Source organism: Triturus cristatus, chromosome 7 (genome assembly GCF_964204655.1).
Source record: "Triturus cristatus chromosome 7, aTriCri1.1, whole genome shotgun sequence".
In the NCBI taxonomy this organism is placed as follows: Eukaryota; Metazoa; Chordata; class Amphibia; order Caudata; family Salamandridae; genus Triturus; species Triturus cristatus.
Window position 1 is genome coordinate 1,364,594,365 of NC_140590.1, and position 24,155 is coordinate 1,364,618,519.

The 24,155-nt window shown below is 47.4% G+C and overlaps 1 protein-coding gene across 1 annotated transcript in view; it reads right to left on the bottom strand.

Annotated features, from left to right (window-relative positions):
• Nucleotides 1-395: 395 nt before the first annotated feature.
• The window catches only part of LOC146812069 (sulfotransferase 1A1-like), a 95,385-nt gene continuing 71,625 nt past the window's right edge, over nucleotides 396-24,155 (bottom strand). Inside the window, exons 4-5 of the mRNA XM_085614553.1 lie at nucleotides 572-631; nucleotides 396-488 (exon numbers count right to left, since the gene is read on the bottom strand). Of these exons, the coding sequence (XP_085470679.1) occupies nucleotides 424-488; nucleotides 572-631 (125 nt within the window). The 3' untranslated portion in view covers nucleotides 396-423. The remainder of the gene's footprint in view (nucleotides 489-571; nucleotides 632-24,155) is intronic.

Genomic DNA, 24,155 nt, shown 5'->3' on the forward strand with positions numbered 1-24,155 from the left:
GCCATAAATGTTTTTCTCAATGCTATTAGAACCCGTTCGGGTCTGACATCATTTGTCATGTGTTCATGAGCCTTACGACATTTTACTACACATGGTTTTGGTACATCCTTAAATTCAGGGTAATACACAACCTTAGTATTGTTCTTAGTACGTCCAGAACTAATAATGATGAACCCCGTGTGGGGTAAACATCCTACCTGCTTAGTCCAGTGCTCTGACGTCTGATAATTGCTTATAAGATACCTGACATAACAACATGGCCAGCTTACCTGACAGTTCCTTCCTAGATAGGAACTGATTCTGACGCAAGAGAGAACAAGCATTGGCATAGCCAATAGTGTCAGGCCCGGCTCCGCAGGGTTCAGTCGTTGTAGAGTAAAGTGTCCACCTCCTGATATTACCAAGTCCCTGGTATAGCCTTATCTACAGGGCATTCAAATTATCAGGCGAGGGAAAGGAAGGGGAAGGGACAGCGAGGGAAATGGAACCTGAAATGACAAAGGTAACAGGATTAACACAAGAAGTCTGACTACTCTCAACCCTTCTCGCTAGAGCTGCAATGTGACTCTACCTGGAAAAGGATAGCAGATGGCCGGGTACATATGCCTTAACGTGCCCTGTAAGCATACACCTGGAACGACAAAGATTCACAATCGTTACCACATTTCCTAAGCCCCCTTCTTGGAAATAAATACAGTCATTCACTCTCATACCCACAACAGTGTGATTGCCATTCCTGAAAACGACCTTGGATCAACTGGCTGACATAGGAGTGCTACTTCGCATTGTTGCCGTGCAGGGTTAACATCACCATAACACAGGAACTCAGAAAGCCAGCAGCCTTTTCTCTAACCACCAGTTTCTAGAGAACGAGTCAATTGGGTCACTTGGCAGGACAATAACGCAAGAACAATGTCGTAGCTTGAACGGTATTATAATCCACAGCCTCCACGGAACTATGCAGAGGGCATCTTGCCGGTGCATAGTCGTACCTTGGTAAACGAAACACAAAAGGGTCTATATGAGCGCGCTCGGTAATACGCGGTTGTGACCACCGCTGTATTCCGCCGCCTCCCCCAGGAACAAAGTAAATACCTCTCCGGTAATAAGTAAAACTTATAATGGGCGAAAGCGCGCTTGAGAACACGCGGTTGAGACCGCCACCATATTCCGTCGCCTCTCGCAGGAGTTTAAGGGTTTTGCAGACCCTCAGGAAGGGTATGGCGCTGAATTCACCTTCCACGGGATTGTCACAGTCCGCACAGCGTGCGCGACTTCCGCAAAAGGGAAACGGTGATACGCGGTTCAGACTCACCGCTGTACCCCGCTACTTCGCCTCTCCCCTACACAGTACTCACGGTCCTTCAAAGGCCGAGCCGACGGATCCCCATAAGTCTCGGCCACTACAGGAATATCCAAGACGCCTTCTCGCTTCTCCACTCTCGCAGCCGCGAGAGACTCTCGGCGAATAACAGGTTACGCGCAACTTCCGGTGCGCCGCTGACGTCTAAATCCCCCCCCTCCGGGATAGGCCTTCTGGGTAATGTAGTCCGTTAGTGTTTAGGAAGGCGCGACGAGGACGATGTCTGACAAATAGGTCTCGCTTTTGGGACCTTATAAGTATTTAGTTATGCAACTGTTGCATGGCTAAACACTTAATAAGGTCCCAAAGGCGAGACCTATTGGCTATGCCAATGCTTGTTATTGCTAGCGATGCCAACACGGAGGAAGGCAAGGCATATGGGTAGCACAACACTGGTTGCATCATTGCATTTTTTTGGTTTATTGAGGGGCGGAAGGCAGAAGGCAACACATTTGGAGGGAAGGGGCAGAGGTTAACACAGAGGGAGAGACATCGAATCAAGGGCAACAAGGGAGGGCTTAGGGAGGGTCTGGGAGCAAGCACATAGACAACAGAGGGTGGGAAAGGCGGAGGTACGGAGGTACACTGAAGACAACAGAGTGTGGCAGGAAGGGAGGGGCTGGGGGCAAGAAGACAGACAGCGGAGGGTTGGCTATGCCAAAGCTTGTTATTGCTAGCGATGCCAACACGGAGGAAGGCAAGGCATATGGGTAGCACAACACTGGTTGCATCATTGCATTTTTTTGGGTTTATTGAGGGGCGGAAGGCAGAAGGCAACACATTTGGAGGGAGGGGGCAGAGGGTAACACAGAGGGAGAGACATCGAATCAAGGGCAACAAGGGAGGGCTTAGGGAGGGGCTGGGAGCAAGCACATATACAACAGAGGGTGGGAAAGGCGGAGGTACGGAGGTACACTGAAGACAACAGAGTGTGGCAGGAAGGGAGGGGCTGGGGGCAAGAAGACAGACAGCGGAGGGTTGGCTATGCCAAAGCTTGTTATTGCTAGCGATGCCAACACGGAGGAAGGCAAGGCATATGGGTAGCACAACACTGGTTGCATCATTGCATTTTTTTTGGTTTAGTGAGGGGCGGAAGGCAGAAGGCAACACATTTGGAGGGAGGGGGCAGAGGGTAACACAGAGGGAGAGACATCGAATCTAGGGCAACAAGGGAGGGCTTAGGGAGGGGCTGGGAGCAAGCACATAGACAACAGAGGGTGGGAATGGTGGAGGTACGGAGGTACACTGAAGACAACAGAGTGTCGCAGGAAGGGAGGGGCTGGGGGCAAGAAGACAGAGAGCGGAGGGTCGGCGGAAGATGGAGCATGGTGGGTGGTAAGTATGGGAGGGAGACAGGTAAAAAAAGAAGTCAGAGAGCGGAGGGTCGGCGTGAAAAGGAGCATGGTGGGTGGTAAGTATGGGAGGGAGACAGGTAAAAAAAATGAAGGTAGATTATGTATGCTAGCGTGAGGTCTCACACTGATAATCCCTCATCGCGATCACTGTAAAAGCGAAAGTGATCGCGATGACGCACACTAGGGATGCGCGTGCAGCAGCGGGGGAAGGGGTATGGTGCAGAAGGCTGGCGCAGGATGGCTGGGCGAGAAGGGAGGGGGGAATGCGGGGAGCAGCTGTGCGCGTGCACGCCATCGTGCACTGTAGCTTGTCGCCAGCACAAAAAGGTGGGTAGCACTTTCTAAACCCACCTACTAAATGTCTCGCCAGACCAGCGCATGCGCTGGGTCTGGCGAGACCTAAAAAGGATCAGAACTTTGTTAACATCCCACATACTGGAGTACTTTTGTACCGGTGGGGCTGAAAGCCTGGCTCTCCTCAGGAGACTGCATAAAAGAGGGTCTTCTCCTACCACCACTTAGCAGATATCGCTGTTCTAAATGTGTGTTTTAACCTATAGGGGCCACCTTTTGATTCCTCTGAAAGGAAGTTCAGGATATGAAAAAGTTCGGCCCCCATGGGATAGAGACGTAGTTCCGTACATCAAGCAGTCCATCTTGTGCAAGCTGATCTGTATTGAGTGACCGTGCTTTCAGATCATGCTCGGTTGACATAATCTTTAGCTTCTCCCAAAAGAGCTGCAGCTGACCATTGTTCCCAGTAAACATTAGGCTCAACGAGCCCTCCTCCACCAGGCAGTGATGATGATCCTGCAGGTCTGGGAGAATGTTCTGAACAAGGGTGAGATGTCTCGGTGAATCAGAGGAAAGTTTTATCAAAAGAGGAAACCAAGCTTGCGAACTCCAGATCAGGCTGATGAGAACTGCACTTGCACCTTGTCTCTTCATCTAGGCTTCTACCCTGGTGATCATGGCTAATGAGGGAAATGCATAGTTGGTCTCCAAACACAAATCCTAGGAAAAGGCATCCCTCACTTCTGCCTCCAGATATGGTCTCCATCTGAAATATTGTGGTAGTTGATGGGGTCGAGACGAGAGGCAAAAAGATGGAGTCATAATGGTTTTAAATACTTACGGAAGTAGCATCCATGCACTGGAATCATGGAAATGCCTGGATTACCAATTCACTGTCACATTCTTTGTTCCTGGAAGATATTCTGCTGTCACCACTATTTGTTTCTAAAGACAGAAATACCAAAAAATCTTGTACCAGTTCTGCTAATACCATTGACCTTGTGCCTCCCCTCCAAACACTGTCCATCTTCAGATGCATGCAACAGCTCAACCCGTCCTTTACCCAGCATTTGATGGCCAAAAAACCTGCCAGCAGTTTCAGGCATTTGATGCCTAAAGCCAGTTTTTTTTCCATCCACTGACCTCTTGTAATGACTTCTCTGTAACTGGAACCCCATCCGGATAGACTAGCATCTGATTCTAAAAGGATGTCTGAAGTGGACCTAAGACCGCCCTCCCATTCCATGCCTCCATTTGTCGTTACCACCTTATGATTTCCTTTCTGGCTGATATCCTCTGATGGATCTACCGGCTGTGAGAAGTGGGGACGCCTTCTCAGATGTGAGACCTTCAGACATTGAAAGGACCTGTAATGTAGATGGCCCAGGAATATTGCTTGTATGAATGATGAGAGGGGTCCCATAGTCGGAGCCAGTTGTTGTAGTGAGATATTGGTGCTGTTGAGGGCCTTCCTCAAGTCATTTTTGATGTTGGCCATCTTTTTTGTTGGTTATCTTAAATACTCATGGACTCAAATCTAACACAGCTCCCAAGTAGATGGCTTCCTGAAGGTTTTCAAGTATGGATTTCTCCTGATTTATCAGAAACCTGAGACCTGGTTATAAGTATATTGCTAGTGAGAAGGTGTTGCTTCAGTCTCTCCTTTCTGTGGTCCATGATAAGGGTATCAACTAGATATATTATCAGGAATATCCCTCTCACTCGGAGGAAGTCCACCCCTAGACGAAGCAGCTTTGTGAAGAACCTGGGTGCTGTCCATAGACCAAAGGGTAGTGCTGTGAACCTGTATACCTGGTATTTCTAGATAAAGTACAGAAACCTGCGGTGGGGTGTGACTATTGGGACCACATGATAGGCATCCTTGAGATATAACCACAACATCCAATATTGTGGTCGGAGGACATTTCTGAGAAGATGGATTCCTTCAATCTTAAAATGTCTGAATGGCAACCAATCAATAAGAAATCCCCTTGGGTGTACCTGAGAGGGAGTGATGTCTCCTTTTGAAAGTAATGCACTTACCTCCTGATTTATCAGATCTGAGTCGTTGCCCAAAAATATAATTGGCCTCAATTTCCGCCATTGCTTGACCGATCCATAAAATTCAATCTCAAAGCCCCTGACTGTCTAGAATATCCAGACATCGTTTAAAATTTCTCTCCAATTGTGGAAGAATTTTACTATCTGCACTCCTATCAGCACCTGTGTAAGTAATAGCAGACTTACCGGAAAATCATCCTAAGGAGTTGTTGCTGGAACCTTTGAGGGAGCCTCTATTCCCTCTGCCTCTATTGGCTCTGTAGGAGGGAAAAATCTGCCAAATTTGCTGTGGTCTTGCCACTGACCCCTTTGGCTGCACTGAGGACCTTGGCTCTGGAAGTGGCCAGAGGAGTATCCTCACACCCTCCCAGACCCTCTAAAAACCTCTTGGCCAAATTTATTTTTAAAAGAGGGCTGGGCCTTCTCCACTGTTGCAAATGTAGAGGTGTAGTTTCCCAGTTCTTTTAGGAAAGGGTCTCCAAAGAGACCTCCTTGAGTAATTGACACCTCCATATCCCCCACTTTGGGGTCCACCCCTATCAAGAGTGATCTATGTGTTTCAGTAGAAATTACACAGTTCCCGTTTCCCAGGAAGTTGATGGCTCTTTGGGCTGAGTCAGACAATACATCTGGGCAGATAAAGGATCAAGTCTCCCTTGCCTCCTCTGCCATATCTGATATTCTCCTGAGAGGCCTGGGTGTGTCAAGCAACTTAACTTGGTGAGCTTCACAGGATCTGTGTATCCATTTCTTGCGATCCTTGACAAACTTACAGAAATACATGTCCCTTCTTCCATCTATTTTCGAATGTAGTGGCAACCTTGTCATCTAGGATAGGCCTTCAGCATTCGGATCTTAGGCGGTAATTGACACCACCAAATCCCCCACTTTGAGGTCCACCTTTATCATTAGTGATCTACGTTTTTCAGTAGAAAATGCACAGTTCCCATTTCTCAGAAAGATGATGGCTCTTTGGGCAGAGTCAGATAATATATCCACGCAGATAAAGGATCCTGACGAGCTTCACAGAAGTGGCAACCTTATCATCTAGGATGGGCCTTGGGCATTCTGTTCTTAGGTGGTATCTTACTTCTTTATCTTCCAGCTTCCTAAAATGGGCTAACATTATCTGCCCCATCTAGAGTTGGGGACCCTTTTGAAGACTGTTAGAAATGAGGGGACTCTGGTTGGCGCAGGTAAGTACCAGCGACAAGCAGGGACCCTTTACTTCTAGTCAGGGCGAAGGATGACTCTGGTCACTCTGGACTTCTGCACCCTCCCAACTGGAGCGGTACTGCCAGACACCAGACCTGATGGAGGCCTGCTTACAGACACTCCCCGTTCACCAGACACTAGGGGATCCCGCACAATGGGCAGCCCCTCAGGACAGACTAGGCTCCCCACCTGGTGTTCCCTTAAAGAACCATCCAGGCTCTGAGACTGAGGTTGGGCACTACCGGGACATAACCCATTCTCACTCCTTCCCCTTAAAGACAGGACGTGAGGCCCTACACATCTTTCACTACTACAGGACCTAGTTGGGCTACTCTGAGCCACTTCCACCACACTGGGTTTGAAGATACCTGAACCACTCATCTTGGGATCACTCCCCAATGCCTTTCCAGACCCTCTGGACTCCACCAAAAGGTCTGCCTCCAATGTGAGCTCCCTGCGGTCAGAAAACTCACTCTCCAACAGGTGTTGGCATAGCTCTGGAAAACAGGGACTTACAATATGCTCTCCCACAATTGGATCACACAGCCCCCTAGCAGGGTTGACCAAACTATCCTTCACCTCACCATCCAGTGACTCACACATGTACTCCACACCACTCTCCTGAGACTGGCAAGACAGTATCTGACTATCTCTGTCACACAACCCACACTCTTCTGGGCGGTCTTCACACTCACATACCAGGACTTCAATTTTGGGGGAACCCCTCGACCTGCACCTCTCATCTAGAGTCAGCAGAGTGTCCCTCCCACCACTAGGACCATGATCCCCTGCACCAGTTACCCTATTCCTCTCAGGGACACTGCGCACTACTGGAGCTACCTCAGGTCCTTGAACCTCCTGGTGTATGTTAACCCCCTCCTTCAAGTCAGGTGCCAAGTCTGTGTGTGTGTGTACTACTCTCTCAGCACTAAAAAATTCAATATTGCTGCCACCATCGGAGCTGGATTCCTCCTCGCACTCAGCAAAGCTCAATCTCTGAGCTACACACCTTTCTTGTTGCTGGGCTGAGACACTCATGGCCTGAAGCCTCCCGAGCTCCATATCAAACTTCCTCATTATCAAGTCATGCTCCATTTGCATTTTCTTTTCTTCCAGAGCCAGCTTTTTGCTTTCCAGGTCCAGTTGTCCATTTAGTTTCGCCATCTCTATCTCATGAACTCTGGTTTCCTTCCTGTCGGCCAACTCCTCTGGCGACAGGCCTCTGCCCAAGCAAGCGATGCTCTCTGCCCGCTCAATTTCCTCCACTTCATCAGAGTCTTTTCTTGACTCCATCCAGACCCTCAGCGCCTTGCAAAGATCTACTTTGAGCTTGCATCCAACAATGGGGACTTTGAATTTCCTGCAGAAGCCCTTCAGCTGGGCCTTGGTGTAGCTCTCTAATCTCTCTTCTTCCCATTCCATATCATCCATTCCAGAGACTATACAGGCTGCCCTTCCTGCAGGGAGTGAACCAGGCATGGTTTCTCAAAAATGGAGATTCTTGGCAAAAAAAAAAAAAATCAATAGTTATGTGGCTGCGTTACTAGTCTGCACTCACTATGTGGCGATCAATGATTTACTGTATACAAACTACAAATGCAAACCCGAAAATCCTCACCACTGCCTCCAATGTTAGAAATGAGGGGACTCTGGTTGGCGCAGGTAAGTACCAGCGACAAGCAGGGACCCTTTACTTCTAGTCAGGGCGAAGGATGACTCCTCAGAATAACCCCTGCTCACCCTCTAGGTGCGTGGCGCGAGCAGTCCAGGCTAAACCTCAGGCGTACACGGTTAAGCAATTGCAATTATACATACAGTAAACCCTTTGCATGCACCACAAACGGACACCAATCAGGTTGTATACGAAAATAAGGCTTTTATATAGTTTCAGCAGATTCAGTACAAGGCCCAGTAACTGTGAAACGGTGGGGCTGCAATTTCTATAAATATGGTAAAGTTCTCTTTGTTACAGAAAGTTCTTAGGCGGGCACAAAGGTGACTGTGGGCCTCAGCGCACTTCGCGCTGAGGCGGCAACCGGGAAGCACGCGGCAGACGACAGGGAAATCAGAACATTGCGGACCCTGGATCTGATGCGAGCTCGCGGTTGAGTTCGTAAGTACAGTACCTTGTTTCTTGATGTGAAGGCGGGTGCGGGATTTCAGTGGCTCTTGGTCAGAAGGGCGAGGCGGCGTCTGGGGCTCCCACACTTCACGATGGGGGTCTGATCCTTCAGGCTCATGGCAAGAGCGGGGGTGTTTACAGGTGGCAAGTGAACAAAGCGGGGCAGCCGGGCACGCAGTCTACGTCCGGGCCGTCCAAGGCTTGAGGATGCTCACAACGCTGATTCCGGCGGGAGGGGTGAAGGTGCACAGCGAGCCTCCGGCGAGCGAGGTGACGGGGCAGCCCAGCACGGCGTCGGGGGAGCGGCTCAGATCGAGTGAGGCTCTTCCCAAGGCAGGGGCGGCTAAGCAGTCAGGTCACGGCTCAAGAAAGGGCTGGGGGGCACAAAAGTCACGACTCCGGCGAGGGAAGGAACACCACAGTCCAGCGGCGGGCGAGTGAAGGTCAGGTTGAGCCCAATGGTCCTGGGGCTCAGTTCAGGAGGCAAGCTCACTTACAAGCCCTTGGAGATCGTTTTGAAAAGCACAAGTCTTGAAAGTACAAATAAAGCAAAGTCTTGAGCAAAAGGTTCCTCTTCTCTCCTTTGGCAGCAAGGTCACCACTGCAGGCCAGTCCCACAGGATAGGGACAGTCTTCCTCCTTACAGCTTTCCCGGTGCCTCCTCCTCAGGCAGAGATTCTTCTCGGGTTAAAAGCGGATCTGATTTCTTAGGAGCAGGGCTCCTTCATTTATACTGCATTTCTTTTGTTCTCCCAGGCCAGGGGGGCCCTTGCCTAGTTCAGTCCGGTTCTGGAGCACTTTGTTGACGCGATGCAGGCTTCTTCTTTCAGAGTGCAGGGCAGGGTGATCAGACGCTCCACAGGGGGCGGAGCCGGCATTGTGGTGGCAGAGCACTGTCCTATTCAGAGTCCAGGTGTACTCCTCCCACCCATCTACCTGTCAATCTTTCTATTCACCACCAGGCTACCTAGCCCTGCCCATCTGTGTTCCCCCAGCCCTGTCACTCACGCAAGCCAGACAGCAGGTACACATCACGCAGAGGCGGGCTGAAATGGTTAGGCAAGCAAAGGCCAACTTTCTAAAAGTGGCATTTGCAAACGCAGAATATTAAAATAAACCTTACGAAAAGATGTACCTTATTATTCTGAGTTCAGGCATACTAAACTCGATCTTCTACCATGTTCCCTGGGCATGTTAGGATCATAGGATGTAACAATCTTAACAGCCCATTCTGGCCTATGAGAACAGGGTAGCCTTACAATAGTGAAAAACGAAAATGGCTGTAATTCACTATTAGGACATGCCACATACATCTTGGCTTATCCTACCTTATGCTTACAATGCACCCTGCCCTTGGGCCTACCATAGGGGTGACCAACATGAAATTAAGGGAAGGTTTAGGGACTGGCAAGTGTGTGCACTTGCCAGTCAGCATGTCAGTACCAGACTGCACGCAGGTTCTGCAATGGCAGACCCTAGACACATTTAACCAGGCCGCTTCTGTGGGTGGCACAACCAGTGCTGCAAGCCCACCAGCGGCATTTGTATTTACACACCCTGGCACTCCTGGTGCACTTTAATGGGGTCTGACAGTAAACCAAATAAGCCAATCATGGAATCCAACCAACATATCAATTTACAATGGGGAGAGCATAGGCACTTTAGCACTGACCGGCAGTGGTAAAGTGCCCAGAGTCATAAAACAGCCAACAACAGGTCAGTAAAAATGCAGGAGGAAGGCAAAAAGTTTAGGGATGACCCTGCAAAAAGGGCCAAGTCCAACACTACCCCCTTCCAGCCAAAACGCAGGGCAGACCAATCACCACCGTGATGGTCTTCCCTGCTTGGTGCGATAGGACAAGGACCTGGCCCGCAACTGCAGGGGCAGACTCCAGTCCTACGCCAATCTGAACCTATTGGAATCCCTCTATCCATACTCTCAGGGCCCACCAAGCCAATCCATGGGGAACCCTTCTCCTCACCTGTGGACACCACCTGTGCAGCACCTAACCTTAACTGGCTCACAGGTGTGTCCCAACAGACAGACAGCAAAATGCCACAGTGGCTACTGACAGTAGTCCGGGATGAGACCCAGGTCTTATGCCTCTCAGGGCTCTCAAACCTCTGTGGCGCCAGGGAGCGGGGAGCAGTAGCCCCAGGTGCTTGGCAACCTTTGTCCATTCTCCCTCCTGTCAGGTCAGGTCTGATATCCTAGCACTGACCCACCAGCCCCAGGCCTGTACCCGGCGGGTGGATCAAAGACTGGGGTGGCCTCTCCCACACCCGGTCCTCCTCCTTGGGGCTCTGTACCCTCCCACTTGGAGTGGTACCCCCTTCCAGAATTGCCGGGCACCTGTGGCAGGTGTCCTGCGCAATTCGCCCACCAGTTCAGGGGTTCTATCCTGCAACTGGGCGTCCAGGTCAGGGGGGACACCCTGAACCTGGCTCTCCAACCTAGGGTCTAAACCCTTCAGTTGAGCCGGGGTCAGAGGCGAGGACTCCCTCCCTCTGTATCCCCTTCCAGATGGCTGTACCCTCCCACCTGGAGTGGTACACCAAAAAGACAGATTGGTAGGGACACTGATTACAGATGCCCCTCCCTCCAGGTCAGACAACACCTGAACCTGGCGCTCCAACCTAGGGTCTAAACCCTCAGGCTGCACCGGGGTCAGAGGCGAGGACTCCCTCCCTCTGCACCCAACAGTGACAGACTTAGGCCCCACTCTAGAGCTACCTGGTGGACCCCCACAAATCTGCATGAGATGAAGAAGTTTTTGGGTTTTACTTTTTGATGGGCTTGATAAGGGAACAGTCCATGGCTTCATATTGGTCTACCAGTCCATTGATGGCAACAGCCATATTTCCTGCAATAATGAATCATGATCGGTATTTACTTGTGCTCTGGATGCTGCATTTTGTTGATAATGCTTCGGTATTGCCATAAGATCACCCTGACTGTGACCGTCTTTTTAAGATTCGGCCTGTTCTTGATCACTTTGTAGATCAATTTTCAGAGATCTATACTCCAGGGAAAGAAACAGCTGTTGATGAGTCTTTAGTCCTGTTCAAGGGCCATTTGGTTTTTAGACAGTACATTCCTAGCAAGAGGGCATGTTATGGAATTAAGATGTATATGTTATCTGAGAGTAGGACAGGATATGTCTATAATTTCCGGGTGTACACTGGTAGGGATTCCACTATTGTCCTCCCTGGTTGCCCGTCCACTTTAGGAGTTTCAGAGAAAATTGTGTGGGAACTTGCTTAAGGACTTTTTTAACAAAGGTCACCATTTGTTCCTAGATACCTGCTACACTGCTGTGCAATTGTTTAGGGATTGTTCAAAGTGGACACTCTTGCTTGTGGCACAATCCGCTCTAACCGTAAAGGTTACGCAAAAGAGCTTGTTTGCAAGAAGCTTCAGAGAGAACAGTGCAGTGCCTTGCATTGTGATTAACTGCTAGCAGTGAAATTTGTGGACAGGAGGGCTGTGAACATGCTGACTATCAACCATAATGAAAGTACTTCACCTGTGGCTGTTCGGGGTCAGGTTGCTGAAGTGCGCAAACCTGTTTGCACTGTAGACTACAATAAGCACAAGGGTGGTGTTGAGAGAGTAAATCAGAGGTTGGAACCTTACACTGCTATTCATGAGGCTTACATTTGATATAAAAAGTTGGCCATCCATCTTTTCAATTTAGTAAATGTTAATGCTTTTGTTGTGTTCAAGGAGTGTTCTCCAGCATCAAAGATGACTTTTGTTCAGTTTCAGGAGTCTGTGATAAGCAGCCTTTTTGTAGTAGAACAGGCTAGTGTTCCTAGCGTTGGAGTGGTGGAGGATTTGGCTAGATTAAAAGATCGCCACTTTCCCAATTTAATTCCTACCACGCCCAAAAAAACCCAATCCCTGTAAGAGATGTAGAGTCTGTTGAAAAGAGGTATGCAGAAGGAGATTGGTATGCACTGTGCTGATTGCCTTTCTAATCCTGGACTGTGTGTGCCCATATGTTTCAGATTGTATCACACTCAAAAGAATTTTTGGGATCAACTGTGAGTCTAATGGTGTACTGCCTGGTCTGTATGATTTTTTATTTGTTGTTCAGTTTCAGGGTTGGAATTAGAGTGATGTCTTTAGTTACAGCTGTTGTGTTTGTAGTTATACTTTTGAATCTAGTCCCAACTGGTTTGTATTTTCTTTCTTTCTAAAAACAAATTTGACAGTGTGCGTGGACTGGCGCTTGGCTGGTGGTGTACATGGGCTGGTGCTTGGCTGGCAGTGTCTGTGGGCTGGCACTTAGCTGGCAGTGTGCGTGGGCTGGCACTTGCTGGCGGTGTGCGTGGGCTGGTGCAAGGTTGGTGGTGTGGGTGGGCTGGTGCTTGGCTGGCAGTGTGCGTGGGCTGGTACATGGCTGACAGTGTGTGAGTAGTGACTTGCTTCTGGTCATTACACACTCTGCTAGCCAAACGCCACTTCACACACTATGTCAACGACCAGCTTGCATGATTGTTGTGTCAGTCATGTTGGCGTATGAAATATGAAATTGATAGGCCCTTGAATGGCGCTGTCTGTTGATGTGAATTTTCTAATGTGCTGGGCCTGCGGCTGGCGGTGTGAATGGTCTTGGGTGTCAAGTTTGAAAGGTGTGTGAATGGCCTGTAAAGAGGTTGGTGCCTTGCCTTTACAGCTCACGAGCTGTGAGATTGGTTAAGGTGTTTCACCTTTTAATTATTAACAGTGTCTTTCCTTTTTGTGAAATCTCTAGTTATTAAAATTGTATCCTCTGAACCTTCTTTCACCCTTCTGCCAAATCCAACCAGTATGTGTGTGTACTTAAGAAATTGTTCGACTTGAACAATATTTGTCTTTTCTGACTCTCTCACCAGGGTGTACATTGTCTCTGCATTGTCTGTTGATGTGAGTGTTGTATTGTGCTGGGGCCGCAGCTGGTGGTGTGAAAGTGTGTGTCAAGTATGAAAGGTGTGTGAATGGCCTGTAAAAAGGTTGGTGCCTTGTCTTGGCTTTACAAGCTGTGAGTCATTGGTTCAGGTTTTTAACCTTTTAAATATTAACAGTGCATTTCCTTTTTGTGAAATCTCGTGTTAATAAAATATACATTTTAAGCCTTTCACTCACCCTCGTGCCACATCCAACCAGTATATGTGTGTACTTGAGGAACAGCTGGATAGGCAGTCATATTTGCCTCATCTATCTTTCTGTGCTAAGGTGTAGTCTGTCTCTAGGGAAAATTTGCCAACTTTAGATATTACTTTTAACCCAAAATATGGGGAGAGCTGGGTGGTGTGCCTCTCATAGATCCCAACAAGTTTTTTTACTCACAATGCCGTGCAAACCTCAAAATCCGACTATAGTCTACAGTCATGCATTTATCTTGCATTACTGTATCATGATATTCTGGTATCAGAAAAAACACAATTTTCCTACCATCCAGCATTCCCCACAGGTCTCCCGATAAAAATGGTACCTCACTATCGTGGGTGGGCCAAGCACCTGCGACAGGAAAGGACCAAAAATGTTTTGAGGGGACATCAAAATTACCTATCACAAAATAACCTGATTTTGCAAGGGGGGTCACTTGGGTTTTTGGCCCGGGCTCGGCGGTCATCTTGGGAAACTACCAAACCCACACATTTCTGAAAACTAGACACCCGGGGGAGTCCAGCGGGGTATGGCTTCCATGGACCCCCCAACGTTTTCCTACCCAAAATCCCCTGCACTAGGGTGTATAGGTTTGCTAGGTTTCCCTAGGTGCTGGCAGAGCTAGGGTTCAAAATGTACAGCTAGGCACTCTGCCAAAAAAGGGTCAGTTTTCATTGTAAAAATGTGGTGTGTCTATATGACGTTTGGGCCATTTCCTGTCGTGGGCACTAGGCCTACACACACAAGTGAGATAACATTTTTATCAGAAGACTTTGGGGAATGCGGGGTTGCTGGAAGCTTGTGGATCCACGCAGATTCCAAAACTTTCCATCACAGAAATAGGAGGAAAACTTGTTGTTTTTTTGTGTGCAAAGTTTGAGGTTTGCAGGGGATTCTGGGTAACAGAACCTGGTGAGAGCCACATAAGTCACCGCCCTCCTGGTTTCTCTGGGTGTCCAGTTTTCAAACATGTATAGGTTTGCTAGGTTTCCCTAGGCACCGGCAGAGCTAGGGTTCAAAATCTACAGCTAGGTACTTTGCAAAAAAAGGGTCAGTTTTCACTGTAAAAATGTGGTGTGTCTACAAAGCGTTTTGGGCTGTTTCCTGTTGCAAGCACTAGGCCTACCCACACAAGTAAGGTACCATTTTTATTGGAAGACATTGGGGAATGTGGAGTGGGTGGAATTTTGTGGACCCACGGAGAATCCAGAACTTTCCATTGCAGAAAAGTGAGTAAAATGTGTATTTCTTTAAACAAAGTTTGAGGTTTGCAAGGGATTCTGGGTAGCAGGACCTGGTGAGAGCCACACAAGTCACACCCTCCTTGACTCCCCTGGGTGTGCAGTTTTCAGAACAGTATAGGTTTGCTAGGTTTCCCTAGGTGCTGGCAGAGCTAGGGTTCAAAATCTACAGCTAAGCACTATGCAAAAAAAGGTCAGTTTTCAGTGTAAAAATGTAGTGTGTCCACATTGCATTTTGGGCCATTTCCTGTTTCAGGCACTAGTCCTAGCGACATAAGTGAGGTACCATTTTTATTGAAAGACTTTGGGGAATACGTGGTGGGTGGAATTTTGTGGAGCAACACAGATTCCTGAACTTTCCATCACAGAAATGTGAGGAAAATGTGTGTTTTTTTTTTTTACAATGTTTGAGGTTTGCAAGGGATTCTGGGTAACAGAACCTGGTGAGAGCCACAGAGACACCCCCTCCTGGACTCTCCTGGGTGTCTAGTTAACAAAAATGTATGGGTTTGCTAGGCTTCCCTAGATGCCGGCAGAGCTAGGGTTCAAAATCTACACCTAGGCACTTTGCAAAAAAAAAGCTCAGTTTTAACTGTAAAAATGTGGTGTGTCCACGTTGCGTTTTGGGCAGTTTCCTGTCGTAGGCACTAGGCCTACCCACACAAGTGAGGTACCATTTTTATCGGAAGACTTTAGGGAATGCCGGGGGTAGAATTTTGTGGATCCATGCAGATTCCAGAGCTTTCCATCATAGAAATGTGAGGAAAATGTGTTTTAATTTTTTAAAGTTTGAGGCTTGTAAAGGATTCTGGGTAACAGACCTGGTGAGAGCCACACAAGCCACCCCCTTCTGGACTCCCCTGGCTGTCGAGTTTTCAAAAATGTATAGGTTAGCTATGTTTTCCTAGGTGCTGGCAGAGCTAGGGTTCAAAATCTACACCTAGGCACTTTGATGCAAAAAAGGGTCAGATTTCACAGTAAAAATGTGGTTTGTCCATGTTGCATTATGAACTGTTTCCTGTCACTGGCATTAGGCCTACACACACAAGTAAGGTACCATTGTTTGCAGAAGACTTTGGGCAATGTGGGGTGCATGTAATTGTGTGGATCCATGCAGATTCCAGAACATTACTTCATAGAAATGTGAGGAACATGTTTTTTTTTTTAAGTTTGAGGTTAGCAAGGGCTTCTGGGGGTATACAACCTTTACAACGCAACTTTTACAACGCACTACACTTACAACGCATTTTTTACAACGCAACATCCACTACAACGCATTCCATTACATCGCAGGACACTACAACGCATTTTTAAAAACTACCTTTACAACGCATTCCATTACATCGCATACTACCTTTACAACGCATACCATTACAACGCATAATATTACATTAAAACCCCTACACTATCCAACACTTACCCTACTGTTGCACCCCCTGGAGTTAGAATAGTAATTTTTACCCCTATACTATCCAACACTTACCCTACTGTTGCACCCCCTGGAGTTAGAATAGTAATTTTTACCCCTATACTATCCAACACTTACCCTACTGTTGCACCCCCTGGAGTAAGAATAGTAATTTTTACCCCTATATTATCCAACAATTACTCTACTGTTGCACCCCCTGGAGTAAGATTAGTAATTTTTACCCCTATACTATCCAATACTTACCTTAAATGCAATGTAATATTATGCGTTGTAATGGTATGCGTTGTAAAGGTAGTATGCGATGTAATGGAATGCGTTGTAAAGGTAGTTTTTAAAAATGCGTTGTAGTGTCCTGCGATGTAATGGAATGCGTTGTAGTGGATGTTGCATTGTAAAAAATGCGTTGTAAGTGCATGCGTTGTAAAAGTGTGCGTTGTAACGACATACATCCCCATCTGGGTAATAGAACCTGATGAGAGCCACACGAGTCAACCCCTCCTGGACTCCCCGGGGTGTCTAGTTTTCAAATATGTATAGGATTGCTAGGCTTCCCTAAGTTGCAGCAGAGCTAGGGTTCAAAATCTACAGCTAGGCACTTTCTAAAAACAGTTTCAGTTTCTATATAGCCGGTACACAATGAAAAACCACTCCAAGACGCTGATCAGTTATTGGCTCTGGGTTCCTCGGATTCTTGGTAAACCTACAAGTCCTATATATCTCCACAACCAGAAGCGTCCAGCGGATGTAACGGTATATTGATTTTTAAAAATCTGTTATAGTGAAATCGACAGGAAATGGCCCATAAGCAATGTGGACACACCACATTTTTACTGTGAAAACTGACACTTTTTTTGCAAAGTGCCTAGCTGTAGATTTTGAACCCTAGCTCTGCCAGAACAAAAGGAAACCTAGCAAACCTGTATATTTTTTAAAACAAGACACCCAGGGGAGTAGAGGAGGGGTTGACTTGTGTGGCTCTCACTAGGTCCTGTTACCCAGAATACCTTGCAAACCACATACATCGTAAAAACACATTTTCCTCACATTTCTGTGCTGGAAAGTTCTAGAATCTGTGTCTGTCCACAAAATTCCACCCACCACACATTCCCCAAAGTCTTTGGATAAAAATAGTACCTCACTTCTGTCGTTAGGCCTAGTGCCTGGGAAAGGAAACAGCCCGAAACGCAAAGTGGACACACCACATTTTTACAGTGAAAACTGACCTTTTTTTTGCAAAGTGCCCAGCTGTAGATTTTTAGCCCTAGCTCTGCCGGCACCAAGGGAAGACTAGCAAACCTATACATTTTTGTGAACTAGACACCCAGGGGAGTCCAGGGGGTGACTTGTGTGGCTCTCACCAGGTTCTGTTTGTTACCCAGAATCCCTTGCAAACCTCAAACTTTAAAAATAAAATATATATTTTGCTTAAATATCTGTGATGGAAAGTTCTGGAATCTGCATGGATCCACACAATTCCACCCACCCAGCATTCCCAAACGTCTTCCGATGAAAATGGTACCTCACGTGTGTGTAGGCCTAGTGCCTGGGACAGGAAATGCCCATAAAGCAAAGTGGACACACCACATTTTTACTGTGAAAACTGGCCCTTTTTTGCAAAGTGCCTAGCTGTAGATTTTGAACCTTAGCTCTGTCAGCACATAGAGCAACATAGCAACTATACATTTTAGAAGCTAGACACCCAGGGGAGCCCAGAAGGGGCTGACTTCTGTAGCTCTCACCAAGTACTGTTACCCAGAATTTCTTGCAAATCTCAAACTCTTTTTTAAAAAAAAAAAAAACATTTTCCTCATATTTATGTGATGGAAAGTTCTGGAATCTGCATGAATCCACAACATTTTACCCACCCCACATTTCCCAAAGTCTTCTGCAAAAAATGGTACCTCAGTTGTGTCGCTAGGCCTAGTGCCTGAGACAGGAAACAGCCCAAACGCAAGTTGTATAGTTGTATATCCACATTTGTATAGTGAAAACTGAGTGTGCCCTCAGCTCCTGCTAATCAGGTAGCCAGGGTCTGGGCCTATGTTCTTTCCCTAAATCTGCATTGAAGCCGAAACCCAATTTGCATCTCTGGCCACAGGTCAGCCCCTGGCAAATGGTACCACAGGTATCCAGGGCACTGTGACCACAGAAGGCCTCTAAGGGCTGCAGCACTTATTGTGTCACCCTTAGAGGTCCTGTACCTTTACACTCACACACTGCCTTTGCAGGTTGCGTGTTGTGGTGCAAAACAAAGTGAAAAGTCGACATGGCTCACATTCCTGTGTGCCATGCCTACAACCCACTGCCCTGGCATAGGTCAGTCACCCCTCTAGCTGGGTGCACTATACCAGTGGGGAGGGTATAGGTGCATGAGCCATGTAGCCCTAAAGTGTCTAAGTTCATTCTTAGACATTGTAAGTGCAGTGATGCCATTAAGAGGATATGGTGCTGGGAATTTGTCATTACGAACTCCACAGCACCATAATGGCTACACTGAAAACTGAGAAGTTTGGTATCAAACTTCTCAGCACATTAAACCCACACTGATTCCAGTGTGGGATTTAATGAAAAATGCACACAGAGGGTATCTTAGAGATGCCCCATGAAAATTAACCTACCACTAGTGTCCAGGCTGACTGGCTGCTTTTAGCTGCCACCACCAGACATGTTTCTGGAACCCTGAGTCGAGAGCCTGCTGTTCTTGGGGGCCTGAAACAATGAACATCCTGGGACGAGGTGCCAAGCCTCCTCCCCCAGGATGGACAGGGTTCACGAAGGGGAAGCTTCAAAGGCTTGCCGGCTTTGTGAGATTCCCCAGGCCATTTTCTGCATTCAGCAACTGGTCCCCACTGGTTCTGACCACCACATTGGGAGGGAGAACCAGTGGGAAAAACAAGTGAGGACGAGAGGTGTGCCAACCTCTGCCAACTCCAACCCTCAGGTGGGGGAGGGGAAGTAAAGCACTACTCTCGGTCTCTGCCATCTTGCAGATGGGGGACTCAGCCAACCAGGGAAAGGCTTATGCCCCCCTCCCACGGGTGGCATAATAGGGGGGGTACCCAACCCAGGGAAGGGACCCATTGGTCTCAACCTTCTTATCTACCTGTAACACCCCTAAATCTAGTATTTAGGGGCAACCCTGAACCTTGCTTCCTCAGACCAGAAGAAACTGCAAGAAAAGGAGAAGAAGGACCAAACAGCCGTGCCGAAGCTAACAAGAGGAAGACGCCTACTGGCTTGGCCCCAGCCCTACTGGCCTGTCTCTACCTCAAACCTGCTCCTACGAAATCCCGATGTGTCCTGCAGCCAGCAATCTCAAACACCCCGGAGGACCTGCCTGCCTTCAACCACTAAGACTGAGTCTCCTGTGAACACCGAATTTGTTCATCTGCGGCCGGAACCCACAAATCTGCACCACTCTTCACCCGCTGTCCAGGGCCCAGGCTTGAGTGGGCAAACACCACAAGGAGGTCCCCCTGACAATCCTGACTCGAGATCTGGCAAACCCTGACCTGCCTCAAACCTCCAGCCGACACCTGTAGCTTAAATCCGGAAAGGTCCCCCACCCCGACCAGGAGCTTGTAAGAAGATCTGACCCTAAAAGGCACCCCTGCACCCAACGCCCTACGGCCTTGGGTGTCCAAACCAATGGTGCCTAACCAACCCCCAACTTCCTAACTTACCTCTCGAAGTGGTGGTCGCACCCAGAAGACCTTCATCTCCAAGCCTGCAGAGCCTTTGCAAACAGGAGGTTCTCCATTGCAAACAACAGGGTGCCCGATGTCGAAACTGCACCCGCCCACCCTAGTGCCGCTGAGGGAGCACCTTTGGTGCTACTTTGTTTCCCCATTTGCCCTGAGCTAATGTCGAGGAGCTTTGCTCCCACAACCAAGTGGCCTGCTCGTCAGCAGCCAACAACCTGAGGCCCCCTATTCCCCACTGGATAACATTGGGCCTCAGCACTCTGCATCCGGCCATCCTAGTGCCGCTGAGGGTGTAACAAGAGTTGATCCCTGACCCTGGGGGACCCCTGAGTCCACCCCCAGAACCTCAACTTCCACTACCAGATACTTACCTTAAAACCGATAACACTGTTTTCCTCCATAGGATAACATTGACTGTTTTTCTTGGAAAAGTTTCCAAGTGTGGAGTTTGAAAAACTAAAGAAATTCTTTAAAACTGTACTATTTAACAAAAACGATTTTACTTACCTGTTTACAGGAAATGTCCCAAAGTAGTATCCAGATATACTACTCTGTTTAGGAAAAGTAATCTCAAAAGTAACTTACCTGTAATCTTATTGAAAATCCTATACAAAGTACATGTACTTTATTTACAAAGCATTGCTTTTCTCAGAAACAATACTGTAAGTGACAAAACAAAGTGCATTTACAATTGCAATCCAAACTGTGTTACAAACTGTATATTTACTACAAAGTACTTATCACTTACCTGTACCAGGCTTGCTTGGTTCTAGGAAATAAAATAACTAAAAGAATATTTTTATTCAAAAACAATTGGTCTGAAGTTCAGTCTTTGAGTGTGTGAATTCATTTGCTGACTGAGTGTGTACAACAAATGCTTAACACTGTCCTCTGATAAAGCCTTACTGCTCGACCACATTACCACAAATAGAGAGCGAGGTGCTATCTAACTTTACCTCTGCCTATCTTTGGGGTTCTACTCGACTCTGTGTACACTATACCTTTCTTTGGTATAGCATATACAGAGCCAGTTTCTTACATTGGTGGATCAGCAGTGGGATATACAACTTTGCATTTGTTGGACTACTTGGTTACCACCTGATCACACAACAGAACTCTTACATTTTCTTTAGAATTCTGATTTTTGAAATTGGCATTTTTTTGCAAAATTACAAAAAGTCTTGCTAGGGCCTTGGTTAAGTCCCTATAGAATTTTTGAAAAATAAAAAGTCACTGTAGCTAGAGTTAGAGGGGTTAGAGTTTTTTTTTTAACAATGTCTCAAAACAACAACGCAGCTGTTAGTGAAAATAACGACAATGTCATAGAGGACATGGGTGAGCAGCTTTACCTCACCCCTTACCTTCACTTGTCTTTCAAGGAGGTAAGGTCCCTATGCAAAATTAAAAACATAGCCATGGGGTCCCATACCACCAAGCTAAAGCTCCAGGAGCTATTGGCTGGGTATGCTAAGGACCACCCATCTGAAACTGGTGAAGACCAGTCAGATGAGGAAGAAGAGTGCGAGGATGACCAGGTAGATCAACCTCCCTCACTTCATAGGGAGAAAAGGGCCCCAGTGGCCCTGACTCCAAGAATCAACCTCTCAGTACCTAGATCCCACACAGGTGAGTCAGGCACTACTAAGGACATTGAGGTAAGCCTCAATGAGGAGGACAGCCTTTTAGCAATGTTGACCAAAAGACTGGATCTAGAGACCAGGTTAATGGCTCTAGAAAGAGAGAGAGCAGAAATGGGCCTAGCACACATCAATGGTGGCAGCAATTTACTTAATAAGGATAAAGAGCAATCGTATGATCCTAAAATCCCCTAAGGGATTGTCCCTAAATATGAAAAGAGTGATGATATCACAAAATGGTTAACACAAGCGAGAGATGTGCGGTTCCTACAGAATGAAAAGTCTGGAGGAAAGGAGTTATCCGAAGTCAGACTTACACCTAGTGAATGTGAATGCACAAGGGAGGGGGGTCCCTTTAGGGTGGAACTAAAACCCTCACACACCCAGCAAGCTAGGTGTCATGCTTCAGGACCTCAATAAAAATAGCCCACCCCTTACTCTCCTTCTCTTTGTTGTACATATTCAGCGCGGGTGACCCCCGCAGGAGATTCAAGGTTACCTATAGTGCCAATTGACTCTACTAGGTCCTTTGTCCCTCCAATAACTATGGAAGGGGAACTAGGCATCAGCTACGGTGAAGACGCTGTGTCTGATATTTTAAGAACACCATCGCTCTTGGTTACCGACGGCAGCATAGCTTCTGGTTCCCAGTCGGATGACTGGACGAATTTAACAGCTTTGAAGAAGGAATGGCTAAAAATAACCATACATGGAGCAATGATGACTGAGTACCTGAGGGCTAACATCGCACCCAATGGTCTCATTGTCAATTTAGTACCTCGATTGTTCCTGGATGATCCTCTATTTAAGAAAGAATGGTCCCTGGTGTCATGGAAATGCACCAGGGATCTGTTGGTTCTTATCATAGGGACAGCCAAGAGATTGGCTGATGCCATCATTGCACGCATTCAAGACCTTGAAAGTACCATGAAACCCGCCACTCAATCTGCAATTTTTAAAAACAAATTAGCAGAGATTAATCAGGAGATCTCTGAAAGCAGGGAGTTTTTGCTAAAACAAAAAATAACGAAGCTACAGAAAGATATCTCCAGATTTGACAAAGAAAGAGTCTTTCCTTATCTCAAGGCAGACTATGTCTCAAATAGGACAGGCTATTCAAGTGATGAGGACTCCAATCAGAGTAGGAGGGGCTCATCCAGCGACTCCAGCACAGGGAGTTGGAATAACAGGAATCAGAGAAAAACCAATACACGGTTGTACCACAACCAAGGTGGACCCATGTTCCCTGTCCCCCCTCAGCCTCCGTTTTGGCAATACCCTATGTTTCCTCAATACCCGCCACAATTCTACCCTGGTAATAACCCGAAACCTTTTTTAGGCAGAGGCTGGGGCAGAGGAAGAGGGCGAAGGCGAGGCCAACAGCAAACCACACCAGAGGAAGAGGGCGAAGGCGAGGCCAACAGCAAACCACACCACACGTTCAATGGCAAGATCAACCTCAGCCACAAATGGAAACTCGAAGCAGAAGGAGGGGACAGAGGGATTAGTCATTAACCTTTCCAACAGATCCTTAAGTGACACAGAGGAAGATGTCATAAGGAAAGGACTGGGCTTTGTACCCACTCCCAGAGTACACAAGTTTGAGTTGATTTGTGAGGTTCAGAACTTCTTTCGGAAAATACGCCTCAGAGCATACTTTCATGACGAACCTTTGGCCGAGTCCATTGACACTGGCCTACATAAGGCTTCCACCTTTACCCCTACTAACAGCATGATTCCCTCGGAGGTACTCACCTTTGAGAAGGCTGTACTAAAAGACCTGGATAGAGTTCAGAATAAGAGTGTAACGTATAACAACCTGACTCGCAGAGAAAGGGAAGCGGCTAGTACGTTGGCAGCCGACACCACTATCACCATCAAACAGGCTGACAAGGGAGGTGCCACAGTAATCCAGTCTACCAAGGACTATGAAACAGAATGCTTACGACAACTTGGTGATAGAAAATACTATACTCCCATTAACCTTGATCCCACGGCGAGATTACAACTAACAATAGCAAGCAAGGTGATGGAGGCGGAAGCTAACGGTTGGATTACAAAGAAGGAAGCAGATGTTCTAACTACTACCAATCCTGTTACACCTTATTTCTATACACTACCTAAGGTACATAAGGGCACCATTCCTACACCTGGGAGACCTATTGTCTCTGGCATTGGCTCCCTCTTAGGACCCCTATCAAAATTCTGCGATCACTTCCTACAGCCCCTGGTTAAAGAGACACCGTCCTATATCAGGGACACGACTGATATTTTGAACACGATTGAGGGGATACATGATACCGAGAACATCGATCTACTAGTGACATTGGATGTAGAGGCCCTCTATACTAGGGGTGGGCGGAATTTGCGTAATCGCGTTACGCAAATCTCCGCGAAACGGTAAAAAATCTCCGCGAACGCGCAGAAGTTCCGCGAACACGCGGAATTGCTTGTTCGCGATACTTTTTTCCTGTTCGCGATCGCTGTTTGCGTGCTCGGGGTGAAATATCTCGCGAACACGCATATTGAGAACGCGAACAAGCAAAAAATTTCGCGAAGTCGCGGAACGCAGATTTTTG